The sequence below is a fragment of the Durio zibethinus genome, chromosome 2, assembly GCF_047325235.1.
Source record: "Durio zibethinus cultivar Kanyao isolate XHJ-2024 chromosome 2, ASM4732523v1, whole genome shotgun sequence".
Lineage (NCBI taxonomy): Eukaryota > Viridiplantae > Streptophyta > Magnoliopsida > Malvales > Malvaceae > Durio > Durio zibethinus.
The window spans coordinates 11,918,425-11,941,145 of NC_143163.1; the positions used below are offsets into that span (position 1 = coordinate 11,918,425).

The 22,721-nt window shown below is 26.7% G+C and overlaps 1 protein-coding gene and 1 pseudogene across 2 annotated transcripts; one reads left to right on the forward strand and one right to left on the reverse strand.

The window, feature by feature from the left end:
* Positions 1-6,585: 6,585 nt before the first annotated feature.
* On the reverse strand, positions 6,586-9,984 carry LOC111308447 (GPI-anchored protein LLG3 pseudogene; annotated as a pseudogene). The gene is made up of 3 exons (XR_016332318.1): positions 9,627-9,984; positions 8,048-8,104; positions 6,586-7,542 (listed from the first exon to the last, which is right to left on the reverse strand). The product of XR_016332318.1 is annotated as a GPI-anchored protein LLG3 pseudogene (transcript).
* A 1,326-nt stretch (positions 9,985-11,310) lies between these two features.
* Positions 11,311-13,081, forward strand: LOC111308448 (uncharacterized). The gene is made up of 2 exons (XM_022906773.2): positions 11,311-11,681; positions 12,636-13,081. The coding sequence occupies exons 1-2, from the start codon at positions 11,438-11,440 to the stop codon at positions 12,947-12,949; spliced, it is 558 nt and encodes a 185-aa protein (XP_022762508.2). The 5' UTR covers positions 11,311-11,437; the 3' UTR covers positions 12,950-13,081.
* Positions 13,082-22,721: the final 9,640 nt, after the last annotated feature.

Here is a 22,721-nt window from a genome sequence, read left to right on the forward strand (position 1 = left end):
ATATCTTAAGATATCCAACTCAGAATTAAAATATTTATAATGTGTTAGAAACTAGACTTGATAAGCTTTTTAAACATATATGGCCCACCTTATTATTTCTTTGTAGATTAATTATAATAATTTTTGAAATTCACGTCATATGCTACTGTCAAATAACATGTATACCTTCTAATAAAATTTACATATTTATTCATAGGAAACTCCAAATTCAGTTCCACTTATTTCATTGAAAAATAGACTCAATAATCCTTTCAAACATGTATAGCTCAATTCATAATTCCTTGTATAAAATTTAAGACAAATTTTGAAATTTATCACTAATGCTACAACCATGCAGTCTGCACATTTTAAAATATAATTAGACAATTCTTCATAAAAAATTTAAAATTGACTTCCATTTATTTCTTTAGAGATTCAACAAGCTTTCCAATGCTATATAATACTTATAGCAATAATTTATCCATTAATACATAATTTCATTTTAATCTACTGTTGTAGATAATAACATTTCATCCAAAAATAAAATTTTTTCTTTAATCTTATAAAAAACCTAAATCTTTACTTTTAGCTTTTAAAATCCACTCAATAATCATAATTAAATCTTAAATAACATGAAGTAAATAAAACCCAATAATTTACCTAAATAGATCAAGAAGATTAATGAAAGATTTTATAATTTTTCTCTTATAACTTCAACTTTAAATAATAACAACCAATATGATTTTTTTTTTTTTAAAAAAAGAGAGTATATATTGACCTTTAAGAGATTAACTTGATTGTAGCCTTTGATTTTGGATCCTTAACTTAATTTTTCATGTACTCTAACTCTAAGAAAGATGAGAAAGAAGAGCTCCGTTTTTTTTTTTTTTTTCTGTTTTACGATAACTAGGTTTTCTCTCCTAAAATGCCTTTGTCACTTTTCTTTAGTAATTAATCTTTTAATTAAATTAATAGGCTTTAGTAGTAGTCTAGCCTAATTATCATTTGGGCTGGGATATTACATTTTTCCTTATAAAAAGTTTCATCCTCGAAACTTGATTTGCGTCCACATCTTATTCCTCCATTTTTGAAATTGCTTATCTTGTCATATGATTATTTCAATAAATATTTACAAAGGTAACAATTCTGTGTTAAAGCTTGTTCTTTCCAATCAACCATTGGAATAAGATAGTTTCGATATGTTAAAACTTATATCAACTTTAATTTTTAAATACTTATATCTAACCACATAGCTTGGATTAAAAATATATTATCTCACCATAGATTTGTAACACAATATGTACAATAAAATTTGAGGTGGCAAGAATTTTTATATTGAACTTTTTTCACTTTACCAAGTACTTCAAATTTCTTTACATAATGTAAACTTAATCTTTCTTACCTTATAATCTTTGTAACACCTTTAATGTTGACACATTTGAATACAAATGATTAACCACTTGAAGCTACAAATTTTACCTCTGAATTTTGGCATAATTTTTTGCTTACTTTAAACCATTCTTTAATGAACTAAAATTTATCAGCCATTTGATCCATAAATTCAAAAAATAAAAGTTTTTCTTCCTTGTCCTTACCTCAATAAATTTGAGACTTATATCTACTTTCATACAAAACCTCAAAATGAGTCATTGAATATTTGTCTTATAACTATTGTTATAAAAATATTTCTCTTCAAGTCATGATATAAGCATTTCTTAGAAAATATCAATCAATGATAAAGCCTTCCAAAAATAGAAGGAACACAAAATATTCTTACCAAAAATCTATTAATCCTTATTTATTAAAGATTCATCACTTTCTCAACTAATAATAGCTTAAGAATTTATAACTAAAACTAAATCAAGCTTTCATTGTGCACTCTAATATTTTCTTCCAATATAATTCTAAAATAACAAATTAACTTTCGTTACATTATTTTATAACAAGAAAAACATATGTCCACTAAATTTCATTTATCTGCTTCACACCGTTTGTTTATAGCCATAACAACCTTGAATAACAATATCAACAAAATCATTTAGTCACCAAAAAGATATCATATAGTACTTTAATTTTCTTTTCTTTTTCATCGATAATATGAAATTTTCTATTAATTAACCGTTATAATACATATGAAATCAATGCAATAGATCATATCCATAAATTTATATAATGTAAATTCAAACAAAAATCTTTGGTTTCCAAAGTCATCTCCTATTTCGAATATTGTTCTTTCTAATTTCATAGACGAATTATCATATAACAATTGATTCTCCACAATTCTCACAAATATCATAATGTCTCAAATTTTCTTTTTACCAAATATATTGCTACTATCTCCAAGTCAAAATAAAAACCTATATATCATAACTCATAAATAAAATTCTTAAACAATAAGAACTCCAAATACGTGATTTTGTATCGAACATATAGTTATAAACAATAACCAAAACCCTCACATTATTTCAGAAGTTTTTCAAATTTCTCTAAAATCGAATACATCTCAGCATCTCTAAATACACAAAATCATCACTAATTATTAAGACATGATCATAAAATGAACAATTTTTTGCACTAACAAGATTTCAAACAATCATTTTTAACCAAAACATATATATTTTTCTATAAATTGATTACTCCTTCAAACCAACTTCCTTACTAAATCATTTAGATAACCACAACTTTAATTTTTATCTACAAATTTAATTCCTTACTACTACATAGCCTTGTATCACAATAGGTAATGTTTTCCATAAATATAAAAATTTGAAGGAATCCAACATTATACTTTAGTTAGAAACTATAACCACAAATTAATCAATTTCGTCATTAAAAAAAAATCAGTACACCTAAATATTAATTTAATGATTAAACTTCAAATTAACTATATAAATGTCAAACTCATGTGATCAAACCTTAAATATTTTTTCAATAAAAATATAGAATCAAATCAAATGTATATCTTTCTTTACATACATTAAACTATTTACCACAATTATAATATTTGTGGCTAAGTCCACCAAGACAAATTCTCAAACATTATAATCCATAAATAATTACTTCAAAATTTTGAAATATTATTTCATTCTAATGTCAATATTTTATACTTTTAATTCCAATAATGCTCAGCCTTAGTCCAATCTTAATCCATGATTAAAGGTTTAGGCAGCACTTAACAAATAGCTTTGAAATTTCATTAAATCAAATGTCTTTTCTCAACTCATAGAACCTCGAATGATCAAATCATTTTCTTTGATAATCTTTCAACTCATGAAATATGTTTCATTATAAGTCACATCAAAAATCTTTTCCACTTATAAAATCACACTTTATTAAAGTAATTAGACTTTCATTTAATTACAAAATCTCCAAAGCAATATGTAATTATCAACCAAAATAATTACTCCAAAAATTTATGGAATCATTGATTCCTCAAAATTCAATAAAATTTTAAGTAGTCCAAACTTCATTGAATCATTTACTTATACTTATGAATATAGTATATAGATCAAACTTAAGATCTTAGAAAATCATCACATAATCTAAATATCATCATCTAAGTCCTTAAGTCTTCGTATAATATATGGATCATAACCTTACTCATAAAATATCTATTTCAACCCAAAGATCATAAGCTACATTATAAGAAAATCACCATTAATCTAATTATCATAATTTAACCTCTTAGAAAATCTCCAAAGATCATAGCCTAAGTTCTTAGAAAATGTCCAAAATCATAATAGAAGCTCTTAAATATCTCACATAGTTTAAAGATCATAATCTGAACTCTTAGAAAATCTCCAAAAGTCATAACTTAGGCTTTTAAAAAAAATCTCATCACAATTTAAAAATCATAATCTAACTCTTAAAAATTCTTTAAAAATCACAACCTAAACTCTGATATTACTTTATATCATATCTCGAGATTGAGATGCAATACGACCATATTACCTTGAAGTAAAATCTCAAAGTAACATGAAGCTTTTTTTCTTAATCATTCTAAACTTCATCAATAAACTGATGATAAATCTTTATATATTCAAATACAAACTAATAAAAATATAAAATTGTTTCATAAGATCTCATTAGCCAATAAGATCTCTAATGCTCAAATAATATTTTCAATATGATCTTCTAGTTTCTGACATAACTAAACAAACTTATTACTTACTCATCTGTAAAAAAAAAAAAAAAAGTAAAAGAGGAATGACAATCTATAGCTCAGCAAGTATAGCTTCACACACCTAACCAGATCAAGTATCGTTTTTATACATATCATATAATTTGTCAAATCATAATGTCAAAACATTTTCAAAAATCATCATTACATTAAACATTTTGTAGATCATAAATCAATATCAAAATAGATCAATTCATAAATCATTGTAAAATATGTTGTTATTCAAATATCATAATCAAACCAAATCATGGATCAATCTTTAAAAATCATCATCATCATAAATCATCATTATTATTCATTTATCGTTAGCTATGATCACTGTTATAACTCGTGACATTGGTCGTATCGATAATTTCATGTTCATAATCATTGCTAACTATTATAACCCACTAGCCAAGACTTTATTCTAACTACTATAACCCATTAGTAAGCTATATGATCATAGCTAAGCTAACTACTATATTAGTCAGGGTCGTAGAACTAGTTCTAGTATCAATAATCTCACTTTCCAAGGATGTAAAAACGTAACTATCATAAAATTATTCTTTAAACATAAATCATTTTTTCATTTTATTCGTAAGCATGATCCATCATTTACATAACAAAAATACAAAATAATCATTTGTTTGCTCCTATTTTCATATATAAAAAATAATGAAATAAAACATTTACTCATTTAGAAAAATATAAAATACATAGGTTCGAAAAGAAGCAAAATATGTGAGATTCTACTTACCTCATTTCAATTCCACCATTTAAGTTTTCCCTTAAAATAATTAATGACCTATTCAAGATCATTTCAACATAATAGAAATTAATCAACCCACTTTGAGATATTTATGCTAAAAATAACTAAGTTACACAATGGTTAACTCAACTAATTAATACTGATAGTCTGAGATCTTTTCACTAAGATGATCATATCTTAAGATATCCAACTCAAAATTAAGATCTTTATAGTGCGTTAGAAACTAGACTTGATAAGTTTTCTAAACATATGGTCCATCTCGTATTCCTTGTAAATTAATTGTAATAATTTTTTCAATCCACATCATATGTTGCTATCAATTGGCATGTATACCTTTTAATAAAATTTACATATTTATTCATAAGAGACTCCAAATTCAGTTCCGTTTATTTCATTGGAAAGTAGACTCAATAATCCTTTTAAACATGTATGTCTCAATTCATAATTCCTTGTATAAAATTTAAGACTATTTTCTTAATTCATCACTAATATTGCTGCCACGTAATCTGCACATCCCTATGTAAAAATTAGACAACTCTTCATAAAAAATTTAGAATTGACTTCCATTTATTTCGTTAGAAAGTAGATTCAACAAGCTTTCAAAAAGTATTAATGCTTACAGCAATAACTTATCCATTAATACAGAATTTCATTTTAATCCACTGTTATAGATAATTACATCTCATCCAAAAACAAAGTTTCTCTTTCAATCTTTAAAAAAAACCCAAATCTCTACTTTCAGCTTTTAAAATCTACTCAATAATCATCATTAAATCTTATTAACATGAAGTAAATGAAGCCTAATAATTTACCCAAATAGATCAAGAAGATTAATGAAAGATTTCATAATTTTTCTAAATTTTTCTCTCACAACTATAACTTCAAATAATAGCAACCAATATGATATTTTTTCTTAAATAAAAAGAGGGTATATACTTACTTTTAGGAGATTAATTTTATTGTAGCCTCTGATTTTGGATTCTCAACTTGATTTTTCATGCTTTTTAACCCTAAGGAAGATGAGAAATAAGAGCTTTGCTTTTCTTTTTTTGTTTTATGATAACTAAATTTTCTCTCACAAAATATTTATATCATTATTTTTAGTAATTAATTTTTTAATTAAATTAATAAATTTTAGTAATAATCTAGTTCAATTTTCATTTGAGTAGGGTATTACACTTTCACATTATTCCTCTGTGGCTCTACTGCTCTTGGTGTTCCTTTCGTCATGATTGCGATGTTGATTTTTCCCAGTCCCTCCTTTCGGTGAGTAGTGACGGATAGGAACTTTCTCAACCGTTTTGAACAACCTTTTTCTTTTTTGTTTTTGGTTGAAGAAATATGCATTTTATGATTTGCCTAGAGCTATGCTTATCTGTATAAATAGAAACAACTCAACATACCAACAGTCGTATAATCTGTAGTATGATCTGTTCTTGTTCCAAATTCCAAGTTAGAGAAATAGTTAACTATTGTTCAAATAAATAAATAAATATATATATATATATATATATATATATAAATATAATGGTGGCTTTTGCTGTTCTTATCCAATTAAACGCTTATAGAGATTAAACCAGACTAATTAGATTGATGGGAAATTTTGATTATGGATTAGAAAAAGAAGAGAAGACGCAATTTTAATTGAAGTGATGGCTGCTTTTAAATTAAGGTCGTTTCAATTTGACTCGAAATATGATATGATCAAATATACATGATGATAAAATTAAAGGTCTCCTTTGAGGAGAATGCCAAGTTTCAATAATTGCAGACAAGAATTACATGTATAAACGTTAGCAATAATAGAAGAAAATTTAGTGCTGTTCAAAGCAGTAACAGAAAATTTTGGTTTAATTATAAGACTTGATGTTGAAGCAGATTCAATAGACAAAAAGGAAAAAATCTCCACTTCTCTAATATTTTCAATCCATCCACTGAACCTACTCTCCAAGATACACCACAAGTATCTCAAGCCTTCACAGGCAAACATCACATTCGGAAATTATCTCAAACAATAATATTTCTGACTAAGCAAATATGGTGTCAGACAAACATCCCAGAATGTTTCAGGGCTTGTCTTAATTTCAACCATCTTCAGAGGCAAAAACAAACGGATTATATAGAATCATACTCTTTAAGATATTTTAATAAAACAATGTGAACCAAAGCTTACAAAATAGTAGAAAACATCACCTGAAAACCAGACCTTTGGAAGAATCATATACTCAGACAAGAAGAAAATGGATTAACAATGAATAAAGGGCCGCAGAATGGTCAATCCTCCACATTTTTATCCTTTAGAACAAGTGAAATAACAACACTAGGAATCCAGACTTGAGCACTGGCAATGTAGGCTTAATGACCGCCATACCGCTAGGGGTTGATTCAGGACATTCAAGACCTTCTTTCCCCTCACGGCACATATTGGCGAACAGGCCAGGCGGATATTTTCCGTACAAGTTTATGTAGCTGAACATGGTTGAAGCACAATCAGTGGTAAGGTCATTTAGTTTATCCGCGAAAGGGCAAGCAAATTCCTTGAGAGCATCACAACAACCTTTGGCTGGGTACAGGGGTCCTTTGCACTTGCTTGTGAGGATTGTGTAGTTCTTGTGCTCGAAGTCTTCAGTGCAAGCTGTAGGTTCATGACATTTGAGATATCATATCGGTTTATTTTACAATGCTTAAAGAGAATTTGGAAGCATGCTCCATATAATCTGTATATATCTGCAGAGCGAGGTAGAGCAATGAAGACTATATGGTACTAGTTTTTTCTAGGATATGTCCGAATTGAAGACTTGAAAATTTTATTTCGGAAATTAGTTTACTTGAGACAATGAGTTTGAATAATGTATATCACATATCTCTCATTTGAAATAATGCATAGTTAATTATGAAAGAAATGACAAAGTTACTTCATGGTTTTCATCCTTCCTATATGTTCTGTGTATTGATGAAAGCTAGAAGAAAATGTGGATCCACCTTTTGAAGTGGGGGTGTGCATGGACACCCCAAATATTGGAAAAACTGTGAGATTTACGCTACTATATGTGAATTTCTCCTCTTTGATGAATATAGAAAATAAAAACAATTCCAGATAGGCAGATTTTCTGTTCTTTTCCTTGAAAAACCGAACATACCCTTTTTAGCTTGAAGGAGACTACGTCCAGCAGTTCCATGAGATTCAAAGGCTCCATCTGCATGCAAATTAAACAATTACTAAATGTCATGTTTAAATCATAATATCATGTATAACTTTTTTTGTGAAACATTTTTAATGTGCTTAAGAATTCAAACCTATCATATATGTGTGACAATGGATAATGAAGAAAAAAGAAATAAGAGAATTACTTGAAATGTGGGTGGAAGAAGAGGCAAATCCAGCTACGAGGAAAAAGAATACTATAAGATGCATAAAGCTTTGATTTAAACCCATTTCTTTCTTCTTTGTTTTTGGAGACCTATAATATGATCTCCTCACCAAGGCAACTCTCCCTCTCTTCTTTTCTTTCTCCCCTTTGGGCCTTTTTTTCTTTTTTGTTGGTTTTGCCAAACAAAGAAAAAAAAAAAAAAAAAGAAAGAGGAGGAGAGGAAAAAGTTGCAATAAAGTTGGGACAGTAGTTATGGCATTTGGAAACGAAACAATCTCAGTCAGTTGCATGTTGATTATTGATGTTATAATAAAAGTACGCTAACGGTTATCTGTTCCTCTTTGTACCAAAAATATTAGGAAAAAGATACTGATGCACATTTGCATTCCACCTTTAATTAATAAATTGAAACAAGACATAGAAGTCAAAACATTTTTTCCCTAGTTTTCTACGGGCTAAAGAAAGAAATACTTTCTTGGGAATAGTAGGTCAAACTTTTAAAAATTAATAATATACATGTAATTAGTATTAAAAGATACATTTGATGCATGTGTCACGAGTCGAGACTTAAGTTTCGAATTCATGTAACTTCGAGATTCAGGCATCCACTCATCTAGTATCTTAGATCAGTCTAACCGTCATAGTTCATACCTTTGTGAGGTATTGTCCGCTTTGACCCCCTTGACCTCACGATTTTGTCTTACAAAAGGCGCCTCATAAGGCAGAGGTGATATGAACATTTTTATATCCCAGTGACCTTCCTTAGGTCTGTGACATTTTCTCGCACTCAACCTCGTGATACCCTCGTCACGGAGGCTGGCCACCCTGCCTACCTCTCTCGAGGTACTTGGCGTAGATCGAACGGTTTATAACTGGCTCTGATACTATTTATCATGGGTCAAGACTTAAGCTTCGAACCTGCGTGGCTTCGAGACCCGGGCATCCACTCATCCGGCATCCCAGATCAGCCTAACCGCCACGATTCACACTCTTATAAAGTATTGTCTGCTCTGACCCCCTTAACTTCACTGTTTTGTCTTACAAAAGGTACCTCACAAGATAGAGGTGGTGTGAATCCTTTTATATCCCAGTGATCTTCCTATTATGTTTGATATAAGATTCAGGACTCCTCTTTAGGTCCGTGACATATGCACTATGGATCAATACCATCAATATATCAATAAGGTAAAAGAAAATCAAAACCTTCGGATACATATACAACCAAAACTTGATGCCATGCCAAAGCGAGCAAGGCTTGAATTTATTAACGCATACAATCTTCCTTAGGAAGCCAACACTTAAAATTGATAAAATTCATTATCAAATTATGAAAAGATGACGAAATTACTTCTAAATGATAGCTCTTCTCTGAAGCATATCAATGATAGCTCTGAAAATCTCCAAATAACTTCCAAGCAACCGGCATGCAATATGTCGAGCAGAAATAACTGGAACTTTTTGTCCAAGTCACCCCAAGCCTCATAATTTGATCTGAGCTTCTTGTATTCCTGAATTTTAAAATCTCCCTGATTTTTACCGCAATAGACCAAAAACATGAAAATCAAACTATTAAATGACACAGTGATCATGGATAAGAAGACTTGCTGAGAAAAAGCGATAACAGAAAGAAATGATGATAACAACAATGAAGAAAGGGGCACCGCATAAACTAAAGGAAGCATATAATTGGCAAATCGATAAACCATGAGAAATCATGATTAGTCTATTTGTGCTTATTAACCTAAATGGAATTAAATTTTCAGTAACTTTTTTTTTTTTTTGGCAAACAAATTTCGGTACATTGACTTACTAATCAAATAATAAGTTGAGGCTCGAAGAAATTGTAGGAGGTATACTAAAATTCAATCCTTTCAAGTATTTCTTTTATCAAATAAAATACTTGAAGTGATTTGACTAGGAGGCAAAGAACATATCTTATCACTCGGAAATTTCAAGTTTAAATTTTATTATATATAAATTAGATTTAATTTTATATTGAATTTACTTATGATTATAATTTATACTTATAAATCATAAAAAAGTAAAATACTTGAAAATCTAATTGGTTGTAAATTAGAATTTTAATTTTTTTATGCTAAAACAATTAAAATAAAATCCTTAATACACTAAAAACTAATTAATAAAAGGAAAAGCCAGACAAAATGACGTAATTTGAAAATAATACGAAAAGAGTTACAAAAGTGATAAAATTTAAAATTTTAGTAAAAATTATATATAAATTTAATAAAATTAAAAAATATATATTTTATATTTTTATGTCAATACAAATTGTGACATACAATCTTCATGTAAAATATAATATAAATAAACGAATTATTAATCTACACAAATACATGAATTGCCATGTATATGTAAAGTGAAATATTAATATCATGAATAGTTCATAAACTATAGTAAAATGATCAATATGATATCTAAACTTTAAAAATATTTAATATGATATCTAAATTATAAATATGATAATTAATATAATATTTAAAAGATTGTTTATTTGTATTATCATTTGAAGTTAATGAGATTATATGTGAGTATTAATTTAGTTAATAGATTCATAATTTAAATACTATATTAAAAATTTTTTAAATTTAAATAATATATTAAATATTTTATTATAATTTAAGAATCATTTATGATATTAATCTTAAATTATATTAGATGGAGAAGTTTGTGAATTGTTGATCCACTATTTTTACTTTCATTTATACTATTATTAAAATTATGGAATATCAACTTAATTAATAAATTATTTAAAAATTAAATTGAGGTTATAATAATAGAATGTAATTAAATATTTTTTTTACTTTTTAAAAAAAATTTATCTACACGTATGAAATTGTAAAATAATTTATTTTTTAAATTCACTTTTTTTATTCACCCGCATGATAGGTGCGTAATATCTAATTTGATAGGTATTTTTGTTAATTTTCTTTTGTTTTTAATTCGTTTTCTAATTTTTTATTTTTATTAAAAAATAAATAATAATAGCATAAACCAAACGCATTTATTTCTTGTTTCAATTGGGAGAACAGAATTTATGCTGCTTAAACAAGTTTGTTTTGGTGAATACAGAATAGTATAGCAGCAAAACGAAAAAGAAAAAAACAATACCACTAAATAAAAATATTCTCTCTCTCTTCAATGGCGTCGTTAACAGAGTCCATGGCCGCCCTCTCTTCCCCTGCTTCTTCACGCTTTAGAACCTCAGTATCACAGCCGGAAATGATGATTTCATCGGTTTCTTTATCTAGTCGCGGTGGCTTTCCGGGATTTATGGGGTTGAAGATCCAATCTTACTCGAAGGCGTCGTGGAATTGGAGATATCGTAGGGTTTCGAAGCACAAAGGAGGCGTTGTTTGCGAAGCTCGAGAAACTGCTCTTACGGGTAAGCTCTGCTCTCCCACTGTTAGTGGAAACTTATCTAATTTTACTTGAAAGTATAACTGATTCTATTGCGGTTTCTGAAATTAAGATTAAAGGAGTTCTAATGTGCAAGAATTCAGGGGAAATATAATTTTTTTTTTTTGTTTATTTGAAGTGGATTGATGTGAGATGGAAATAAAAAGAGAGGTCTTGTTAGTTGTTATATTGACATTCACAGAAATTTATTTTTGGTTTTATTTCAATAGAAGATAGGAGCATTACCTAGATTTGGTTATTTTTGTGTAGGAAGGGTAGTAAGGCAAGGAGAAGGGGCTTGATGTGAGTTATTAAGTTATAGTTGCCATTTGGCTTGAAATTGAAAGCTGAAAATGATCTTTTGGGGACTTGAAATTGAAAGTTTATGGTCAAGTTCTACCGACTTGGGTGAAAATGGTGTCATGTTTGTTGGCATTCCCCTGCAAATAGTTGGAGTTAAGGCTCTTAAAGATTAGGGAACAACGAGATTGGTGCAAGCTGCAAAATGACGAGATCATAACATATTTCTCACTGTATAAACCTTCATCTGCGTGAAGAGGGATTTAATTCTCTGCCAAACTAAAAACTAGTATGTATTATTGCTGAAAGTTCATATAAAATATCTTTATAAATGTAACTTGTAATCCGGTTAACCGTATGTAAGCAATAAGCATTCATCTTTGGAAACTCGTTGAAATGTTTTGTGATTTTATTGGGACTTGTAATCTGGAGCTGAACATTCAGAGAAAATAAGCAGTGGTTTTATGGAAACCACGTAATATTTTTAGTTTCGTAGCCTACTTTCAATTGAGCTTGAAAAATGAGATTTCTATGTTGTTAGAAGAAGAAAATGCAGGTTAATCTGTATAGAACCAATGCTGTTTTAGTTTCTGTATACAACAGTTTAATTCACTTGTCCCTTGTATTGTTACATTGGCAGTTCCAGTGGTGACTGATAAAACATGGCAATCACTTGTACTCAAGGCTAATGGGCCTGTATTAGTTGAGTTCTGGGCTCCATGGTGTGGGCCATGCCGTATGATCCATCCAGTAATAGCTGAACTAGGACAGCAATATTCTGGAAAGCTCAAGTGCTTCAAACTGAATACTGATGATGGTCCCACAGTTGCTACCCAATATGGAATCCGAAGCATCCCAACAATCATGATCTTTGTCAATGGCGAGAAGAAAGATGCAGTTATTGGTGCTGTACCCAAAACTACTCTATCCTCAAGCATAGAGAAATTCTTGTAGATATGGAGTGATGACTGATGGAATCAAGTATCCAAAGGCTCATCACTATTTAGTTGATTAGATGCTTTTGTTATTTGCATGTAATGTTGAAATTTTGCCTACTTTGATATTAAATTTGGAAGCTTCTTCTAATGATGTTTTGTTTTTATATATGTTTATGTTCAATGTGATACATTTGAACGATAACAATAATGTCATCTTTGGTGAAAAATAATCTATTGTTAAAATATATAAAATGCAAGATATTTTTACGGGCACTATCATTGTTCAATTCAATAATTGTCCGAGATTTAATCTTAATTATTAAAAATATTTAAATAAAAACAATAATTAAAGATTCATTAGGGATACACAAGAAAATAACTGCATTTAATATACTCATAGTTCTATAATTTTATGATTGAAAACATGAGAATTTATATTGGAAAATTAATGAATAATAAAAAAAAATGACGTGTAGCAGCAATCTTAAATTTATTTGGCAGATATGAAAGTGAAAAATGCAAGGGGAAATAAAGTTTAAACTGAACACTCGCTAGCATCGACCTTTTTTTCTTCACTTTATATACTCTCTTTCTAAGGTTTGCCATTTGATCTTTAAAATTTTAAATTTATTAAATATTTATAGTTGCTTTCATCACATATATGTTTATATACATATACATACATACATACATACATATATATATATATATATATGGAATAGAGTTTACTTTGAAACGGGGGAAGCCAATTGCTTTCGACTTTTCTCAACATAAATAAACAAGAAGCTGTCCATTAGATGACTTGATTCGCCAACTAAGCAATCTATATCGAGAAGTTGTTGAACAATTTAAATTAAACATTTTGATACTTGCTTGATATAGGTTTGACTCTTTTCTAACTATTTACTTTATGTTGTTAAATTTATTTTATTAACTTCATTATAATTTGTAAAAGGATAATTAGATGCAATTTGAAAAAATAAAAAAAGAAAGAAAGAAAATTGATCCTCTATTGCATTATTTTAGAGGATAGGATAAAAAAGGGATAATATTTATATTTAGTTCCTGAATTTTGTAATTTTTATTATATTGATACTTAAACTTTAATATCATTATCACATTGATACTTTTTATTAAAGCTGTTAGTGAACTTTGTTGATGTCGTATAAATATCCAACAAGATATCGATACGTGTATCAAAAGGTCTAAATAATGTCACATCATTAATGTCATATCATGCTTACATCATATACAAAAAAATCTTTTAAAAAATTCAAATAAATTCGAACAATTTTTAAAAACTTTTAAAAAATTACCAAAAATATTAAAATTTAAAAAAAAATTCTAAAATTTTGTTAAGATTCTAAAAATTTTAAAATTTTCAAAAATATTTTTAAACATATAAAAAATTTTAAAAAATTCTAAAAATTTTAAACAGTTCCAAAAAAAAATAATAAAAGTTTTAAAGAATTTTTTAAAACTTCAAAAAATATTAAAAAATTTTAAAAAATTCTCAAAAAATGTTAAAAATTTTCAAAAAAAATTTTAGAAACATTGAAAAATTTTAAAAACTTAAGAAAATGCAAGATAATTCTAAAAGAAATTTTAATAATTCTAAAAAAATTTTAAAATTTTCTAAAAACATTTTAAATTAATATTTTAATTTAAAAATTTATAAAAAATAGTAAATAATTTTTTAAAAGAATAAAAAAAAATTTTAGTAAGCAAATTTTTAAAAAATTTCTCAAAAAACTTTAAAATTTTCTAAACAATTCTTAAAAATTCTAAAAAATTTTGAAAAATTATAAGTAATTTTTAAATAATTTTAAAATTTATGAAAAATTTTAAAATAATTTTAAAATTTTTAAAAATATATATAAAATATTTCTATAAATTATCATAATTTGGAAATTTTTTAAAATTTTGAAAATTTTTTTAAAAATAAAAAAATTAAATTTTATAAAAATTAATTTTCTTATAGTTTAAAAAATACAAAAACAAAAAAAAATCGAAAATAAAAAAATCTAAAAACTTTTAAAATTTTTTGAAAAATTAAATAATTTCAAAAATTAAACATTCCTTAAAATTAAAAAAAATCTAAAATTAAAAACTTAAAAATAAAAAAATTCTTTTATATTTTTTTCATATTTTTCAAAATTTTGGATTTTTTTGAAAGTTTTTAAGTTTCCTTAATTCTTTTTGAATTTTTTAAAATTTTCTAAATTTTTTAGAGTTTTAGATTCTTTTTAATTTTCAAAAGTTTTTAGAATTTTTAAAATTTTTCAGAATTTTTAAGTTTTTTAAATTTTTTTATATTTTCAATTATAAAAATTTTGGAATCTTTAAATTTTTTTCAGATTTTTAAAATTTTTTAACTTTTTTTTACTTTTCTAAATTCTTTTTCAAAATTATTTTAGAATTTTTAGAATTTTCAAAAAATGTTATAATTTTTATAATTTAAAAAAAGTTCAAAATTTTTTAAAAAAATCCATAATATTTTAAGAATTTTTTGAATTTTCAAAATTTTGTTAAAAAATTATTTTAGAAATTTTCAAAATTTTAAAGCATATTTTAGAATTTCTTTAAAATTTTTTAATCTTTTAGATTTTTTTAATTTTTTATAATTAAAAAAAAAATTTTGAATTTTTTTGAATTGTTTCTTTTAAAGATGATGTGGGTATGACGTGATAATGATGATGTGGTGTTGACTTCACTTTTTAACATGTGTTAGCATCTTATTGGATATTCATACTATATCAATAAAGTTGACTTCACTTTTTAACATGTGTTAGCATCTTATTGGATATTCATACTATATCAATAAACTTGACTAATGGTGTTAATAAAAAATATTAACGTAATAACGATATGAAAGCTTAGGTACCAATACGACAAAAAAATTCTTTAGCTACCAATGTGAGCAAAATTACAAAGTTTAAAGGCCAAATATGTATTTAACCCAATCGAAAACCATCTGTTACGATTGTTAGCTACTATTATTTTCTTAATTATATTCCAAACAAAATAATCAATAATTCAGTAACAATGTTGATTTTTTTTCATTTTATTTGAGAAAGAAGATATTCGAATTTTAATTGTTTGAATAAGAGATCATATACTAAGCACTAAACTAAATATTCAAATGTAACACTATTGATGTTTGTTGTCTTGATATTAGCATATTACTTGATTATAAATAATAATTGTGGAGTTTGTTCATAAAAAAAAATATTGATTTAATTTTATTATATGAAAGATTAATACATAGACAAACATATTTCTGAGATTAGATTCTCATGACCATGTTCAAAACTCTTTTCTCCTAACATTGAGTTTAATCTTATTATGCAAAACCACTTTTGATGGAATCCTTATTAAAAACCATGCACCTTTAGTGCTTGATCAACATTTACTAAACTGAAAAGACTTTCAAAACTCATTTGACATAAATGATCCAGACTTCTATCCAATAATGGTTAGAAAATCTTGGATATGGTTTTGGTCCAAGTAACTGCTAAGATTAAGAAATAATAAGACTTCCAATAGGTATTTTCAGAAGGCTTCTTCCATGCATCACAAATTAAATGGGTTACTTTATTTTTCTTTGTTAGTTAAGGGTTTACTTTTAGGTGAGACATGGACCGACTTCATCATGATTGGACCAAATAAATTAAAGGGATTTTTTATTTATAAAATCTTAATTTTGAGAAGGAAAGTGATCTTCGAGAAAATGTGGATTCATGGCAAGAGGTAATTTTTCGTGGCATTAGAATGTTAGATTATTGTGTTTAGTTTGTAGTATGAAGTTGAGGGTTTTGATTTGATGCGGGCCTTAGAATGGTGACTGTGGACTATGGTTTGTAAACAATGGGGGACCTCTATTAATATGCATTTTGGAAAGGTAAGAAAATCTTAGCTAATACTGACATGTGTTAAAACAACATTAGTCCTTTATTAAATTTTTATTTTTATTATTTTCAGAAAAGAGATTTAATCTACTTCTAGTAACGATAATTTAGTTTTAGTTTTATCTTATTAGTATTATTTAACAAAGATTATGTTTCTTATGTTAGAAACATGATCTTTATTTTCTTCAAAAATTACATTTTTTATGTAAAAAAATATGGTCTATGTTATTAAAAACTACATTTCTGATATAAAAAACATAGTTAAAAGTATTAGAAATATTATTATATAATATCACATCAATTACAATGTTTTTAATATAAGAAACGTTGTTGATATGAAAATATCTACTTTATTTGTTAGTATTTTAATTGATCTACTACGTTTCATATATAAAAAAAATGTAGTACTTTCTAAAATAAAAAAATTCAAAAACAAAAAATTGACGTTATCTACTATGTTTGTTTCATTAAAAACATTATTTTTATTATATGTAATATTCTATCGATCATTTTCAGTGCTAGATGTTCAATTTTGTTGTTAGGATTGTGCCCTTATCAAATCGTGTGGCTATGAATGCCAATTTTCCTATTATGTTGATTTTCAATGGTAAAATAAATCGAAAAATTTAGTATTGAGGTTAAATGTGGGATAAAATTAATTTTCCTCCTAGAATCTTAAAAAATTATAGGAAGAAATGAGTTTCTTATTTCGAACATTTTGGTATTGTTGGGAATCTTAGATTACCTTAGGAATTAGATATCCGTGAACCAAACATGAGAATCACATTTTGAAAAACAAGATTTTGGGAGAAAATCTTATATTTTCATGAATCAAACACCCATTAAATATATAAGGTAAGGGTAAAGTTTATTTTTCCATGAGACATGAACCAACCTTATCATGAACTTATAAAAAGCTAAGTTTAATAAATTACTACTTGCCATTAATCCAAATATTCCATTAATTTTATTTATTTTAAATAATAGGGACAAAAAGATTAGGAATGTAAACATGTTAACCTCCAAGTAAAGAATTATTACAAATAATGAAAAAAGTAATAGACTTAGATAGAAAGCAATTTAAAATAAATAAATTTGATACTTAAATATTAGATCTAAAACTCTACTCTAAATCTTTCTTGGCTTCCGATAAATTAAAAAAAATACCTAATCTCTCACATTTTGTTGATAAAAAATTAGAAAAACCATAGATCTTATTGGTTACGCGACAACCCTTATTTATTTTTAGGTTAGACATTTACCAACCTAATTAGACTTAATTATGATAATGTAAAGCATTTGTTATGGCGCAAAAGGATCTAACATATATATATTTATTTATCTTTTGCTATTTATTTTTATGATACATGGATATTGCCATGTCAACTTCATTTTTTTTTTATCTTTGTAGTTGCCATGTCAGCTTTTTTTTTTGTTTAGGTAAATTGTACAATAAATCTCTATATTTTAGTCAAATGATGAAATTAGTCTTTCTACCTTAATGTATTCGAATTGAATCCATATACTTCAATAAATTATCAAATTTAGTCAAATTTTTAACAGTTCAAACTTTTTTGTTAAAATTGATAACATGGCATTTTGACTTTTCTGATGTGGCAAAAAAATTTTTGCCATGGCAACATTTTCCACATATATTTTTTTTCAAATTATACAGTTCGTCCCTATACTTTGGTTAAATGGTGGAATTAATTTTTTTACCTTAATATATGTTCAAATTTGGTTACATCAATTGAGTATTGAATTTAAGATTTGAATTAAAATAAGTAAAACAAAACTAAAATAAAATATAAAAATTTTTTTAATGCAAATAGGTCAAGTCATAACAAAATCAATGTATGGGGTCATCAAATGAGTTGCATTAGACCTATATTCTAAAATAGGTTTGACCATGGTGGATCCATGCTTGGTCAAACCTTCAAATGGCTTTAATGGTGGATTTTTTTTTTATCTTTTATCTTAAATCAATTTATCGATTCATTGATTGAGTTTTTATATCAAATTAAAAGCTAAGAACAAAAACAACTATGAAATTTCTCAAGAAGAAATAGAAAAAAATATGAAAATGATATAAAAATGCAAGAAAAATGTTATGAAATGCAAAAAAAAAGGAACTAGAAATTATACTTCTACAAAAGCTATCCAAAATTTTCTATTTTTTTCTTATTTTTTCCACTATTTTTTTTTGCCAAATCCTAGCTCTTCATCTTCCAATATTAATCTCAGCTCTCTCAAATGGTGTGAAAATATCCCATCCAAATGAATATGAGCCCTTAGATTAAAATTTCATCTAATGGTTAATATTTCTCTTTTGTTTTCTTTACAATGAGCTACCTTTCACCATTAGATCCATCCCTTCAAAATCATCTTATGGTTAAGAATACTCAATGCCAAAGATTAGATTTTTAATGCTATTGGAATCAAGTGAACAGACCATTTTACTCCCATTAAAAAGTTTTCGATTTCTAAAATATTTTCTTGGAAAACAATATTTCTTTCTTCATTTTTATGATTTTAAACCACCAAAAATATATGAAATAGTGTGAAATTAAGATTTGGAAGCTTTTGTAAAAATCCGACTTCGAAAAAATCAAATTACAAAATTACCCTTAAGAGGTATTTTAATAATTTCGTACCTCTCGAGGTGCTACCAATATTTTAATGTGCAAAAATCATTAAATAATTAAAAAAAATGATCTAGAACAGTTCGTGAAAAACTAATTTGGAGAATGTCAAATTACAAAAATACCTTCAAAAGTATTTTAGTGATTTTGCCCCTTTTAAAGTACAATCAAGGTTTTCAAATTTTCAAAAATTATCAAATAATATCAAATCATAATCTAGAGTTTTTTTTTGTAAAATTTTGACCTCAAAAAGATCAATTTATGATAATACCCCTAAGTGTGTTTTATTAATTTCACACCTCCTAAGGTATGATTGAAGTTTTTAATGTATAAAAAATCATTAAAAGATATTTAATTATGATCTAGAAGTTTTAAAAAAGTTCAACTTTGAGAAGGTTAAATTACAAAAATACCCCTAAAGGGTATTTCAATAATTTTACCTTTTTCGAAATACAATTAAAGTTTTTAATACTTTAAAATCATAATTATCATTCCCATGGTTGATTAATCCCATGGTTGATTAATCCCATTTGGTTATGAATTTTAAAAAACTAACATAAGTTCAATGTAGTTTGGCTAATTTTGATCGATTTTGATCAAGTTTAACTTTGTTTGATCAAGTTTGATTAAGTTTGACTTTAGATCGTTTGGGTTAAATTGGTCTCAATTTTGATTTTAGAAACTTTTCAAAATTAAGAAAATGTTGATTTAAATCGACTAAGATTTTAAAAGCTTCACAATTGGTCAGATTCTGCCTAAATAAAATTAGGTGTTTACACAGACAATTTTAAGTTCATTTCATACTTAAAGATAAGTAAATAACCAAACTAAAAATTTAAGCATATATTCAAACCAAATTCCAAAATTGATATAGCAAAATTTCCACTAATTCATAAAGTATCACTTAAATCACTATAATAGTATTAATACTGAAATTAAAACAAAGATTTGAAGCCAAACCAAGTATCAACTACACAATCCAACAAAAAAAAAAAATGAAAATGAGTCAAGAAAAAACTCAAAGGGGAAAATAAAAATAAAATAGAGAAACCTTGGGCACTATCTTCCTTATCATCATCATCGTCATCTTATTTCCTTGATGTCCTTAACTATAGCCTCATCTTCGCTCTACAAATGATACCATATTAACATAGATTAAAAAAAAAAAAAGAAAAGGAATTGATAAAATAAATGAAATGATGAGGGAAAACTAGGGTTACTTCTTGGGTTCCTTGGTAGAAGAAACCCACTTAGTCTCACATTACCTTAACTTGAAAATAGAAATAAACAATCTAAACTTCGAAATTCCATTAAGAAAAATGAGGATGTAGGTTATATGAGTTGTTACAAAATACCCATAAAAAGCATTTTTATATCAAAATAAGTTTCTAATAAAGATAAATAGAGTAAAACAAAATCTTTTCTCTCAAAGAACTTTTGTATTTGCCACTAAACAACCTCGAGTTGAAAGAATTCTAAAAGTAGGGTATTGTGTGTAATGATGCCAAATAAACAAAAGATGATAGCCCAACATGAATAATCAATATCCAAAATTTGACAAAAGATGTAAAAATTGAGAGCCAAGAACGCAATATCTAAAAAAACGATTCCAAAAATGAAAAACAAAAAAATGGGCAAAAGAAAACAACAAAATCTTCCCTATCTTTTTCTCCTTATATTTCAATCCCTTCCAAAGAAATTAAATTATGAATTTGTGTTTATAAACAGTTCTCTTTCAAGTGTAAGCATTTAGGGCCAAAATAATAATATAAAAAATTGGTCTATGAGATAATCTCTCTTCTTCACAAACCTCATTACTTTCAACAGAATGAATACATAAATATCTCCATATACAAGGTTTTGAAAGATGATTCATGTTAAACAAATAGAATATCAACAACTATTTTCTCAATCAATTTGGTGAGCACTAAGAGGCAACTTTGTTTTTCATTTTCTCTTCTTGGTCTAACTTTTCATCTTTGATTATAGCCTAAGTTTCTTGATGAGCAACTCATATGTTATAATAGGTGGAGAAAGACTTAAGTCTATACGTAGTAAGAGACAAAAAATACTTACTTATAATTACAAAACTAACTAGATATTTCAAAGTATGTGCATTATGAAGTAATATATTAGGAATACATAAGCATAATAGTTACAATGGCAAGCATAATAGTTACACAAGCAATATACTAGGTATACACAAGTAAAAGCAATATACCAGGTATTCATAAGCAAACCTTGAATCTCTACTAGTTACTACTACATATTCCTAACATATATTTCTAAAATAGTAAGCATAATTTGTAAACCAACAACAAGATTAACTCTACTTCATAGTCTTAAACAATGGTTCATAAAAAAAAAAAAAAGCATGCACTTCAAAACAAACTAACACAATATTAGAAGAATTAAACCATGATAGTATAAGCAGCTAAGATGTGAAAAGATGCAAACTTAAAGTGCAATGAAACAACTTTTATCACAAATCAAGTCTATCATTGATAGATTAATAAAAGTTGATGTGAGTCTAAGATTCCACTTCAAGTTAATTGTTCAAAATCAAAACTTTAATTCAATTTAATATTACATAAAAACCCCCTCCTAGAAACCTTGCCTATTCTAATAGAGTAATTTTAGTAATATATGGTTTGAATATAGAGAAAGAACTACAATGCAAGAAATGGAGCACCATGTTAAGTAAATACATAAATACAGAAAAAAGAAAACAACTTTGAACATTAATCAAAGACCTAGATGACAATTAGTAACCATTAAAAAAAAGTTAAATCTAACCAAGGAAACTGAAATACAAACAAATATCCGATTTTCATATCCTACTAGAAAGTATTCCATTAAAAGCAGTTTAACATTGGTTTTTTTTATCAGTCCCTAACTAGCTATCACTCATAGCACCAACTAGAAGTCTTTTTATGCTTTTATCATTGTCTTCTACAAGGAGAAATCTCCACAAATAAGGAAAGGTTGATTGATGCAAGTAGCTTACTTTTTCGAAAGTATCTGCGGTGATGGTTTCATAGGTGAAAAGAGGGCAAACCGAAGGGAGAAAGGAGAGGAAAGATGAGTGACTAAAGAGGGGTTAGGGATTTTATAGATCAGGGGAGGAAGAAAAGGCATATTTAGGGTTTGTCGAATTTGAGAATAAGGGGTTTTAAATTTTTGGAATTTTATGACGAATCATCAATAATCAGCAACCATGTAAATTTTTTTTTATTGA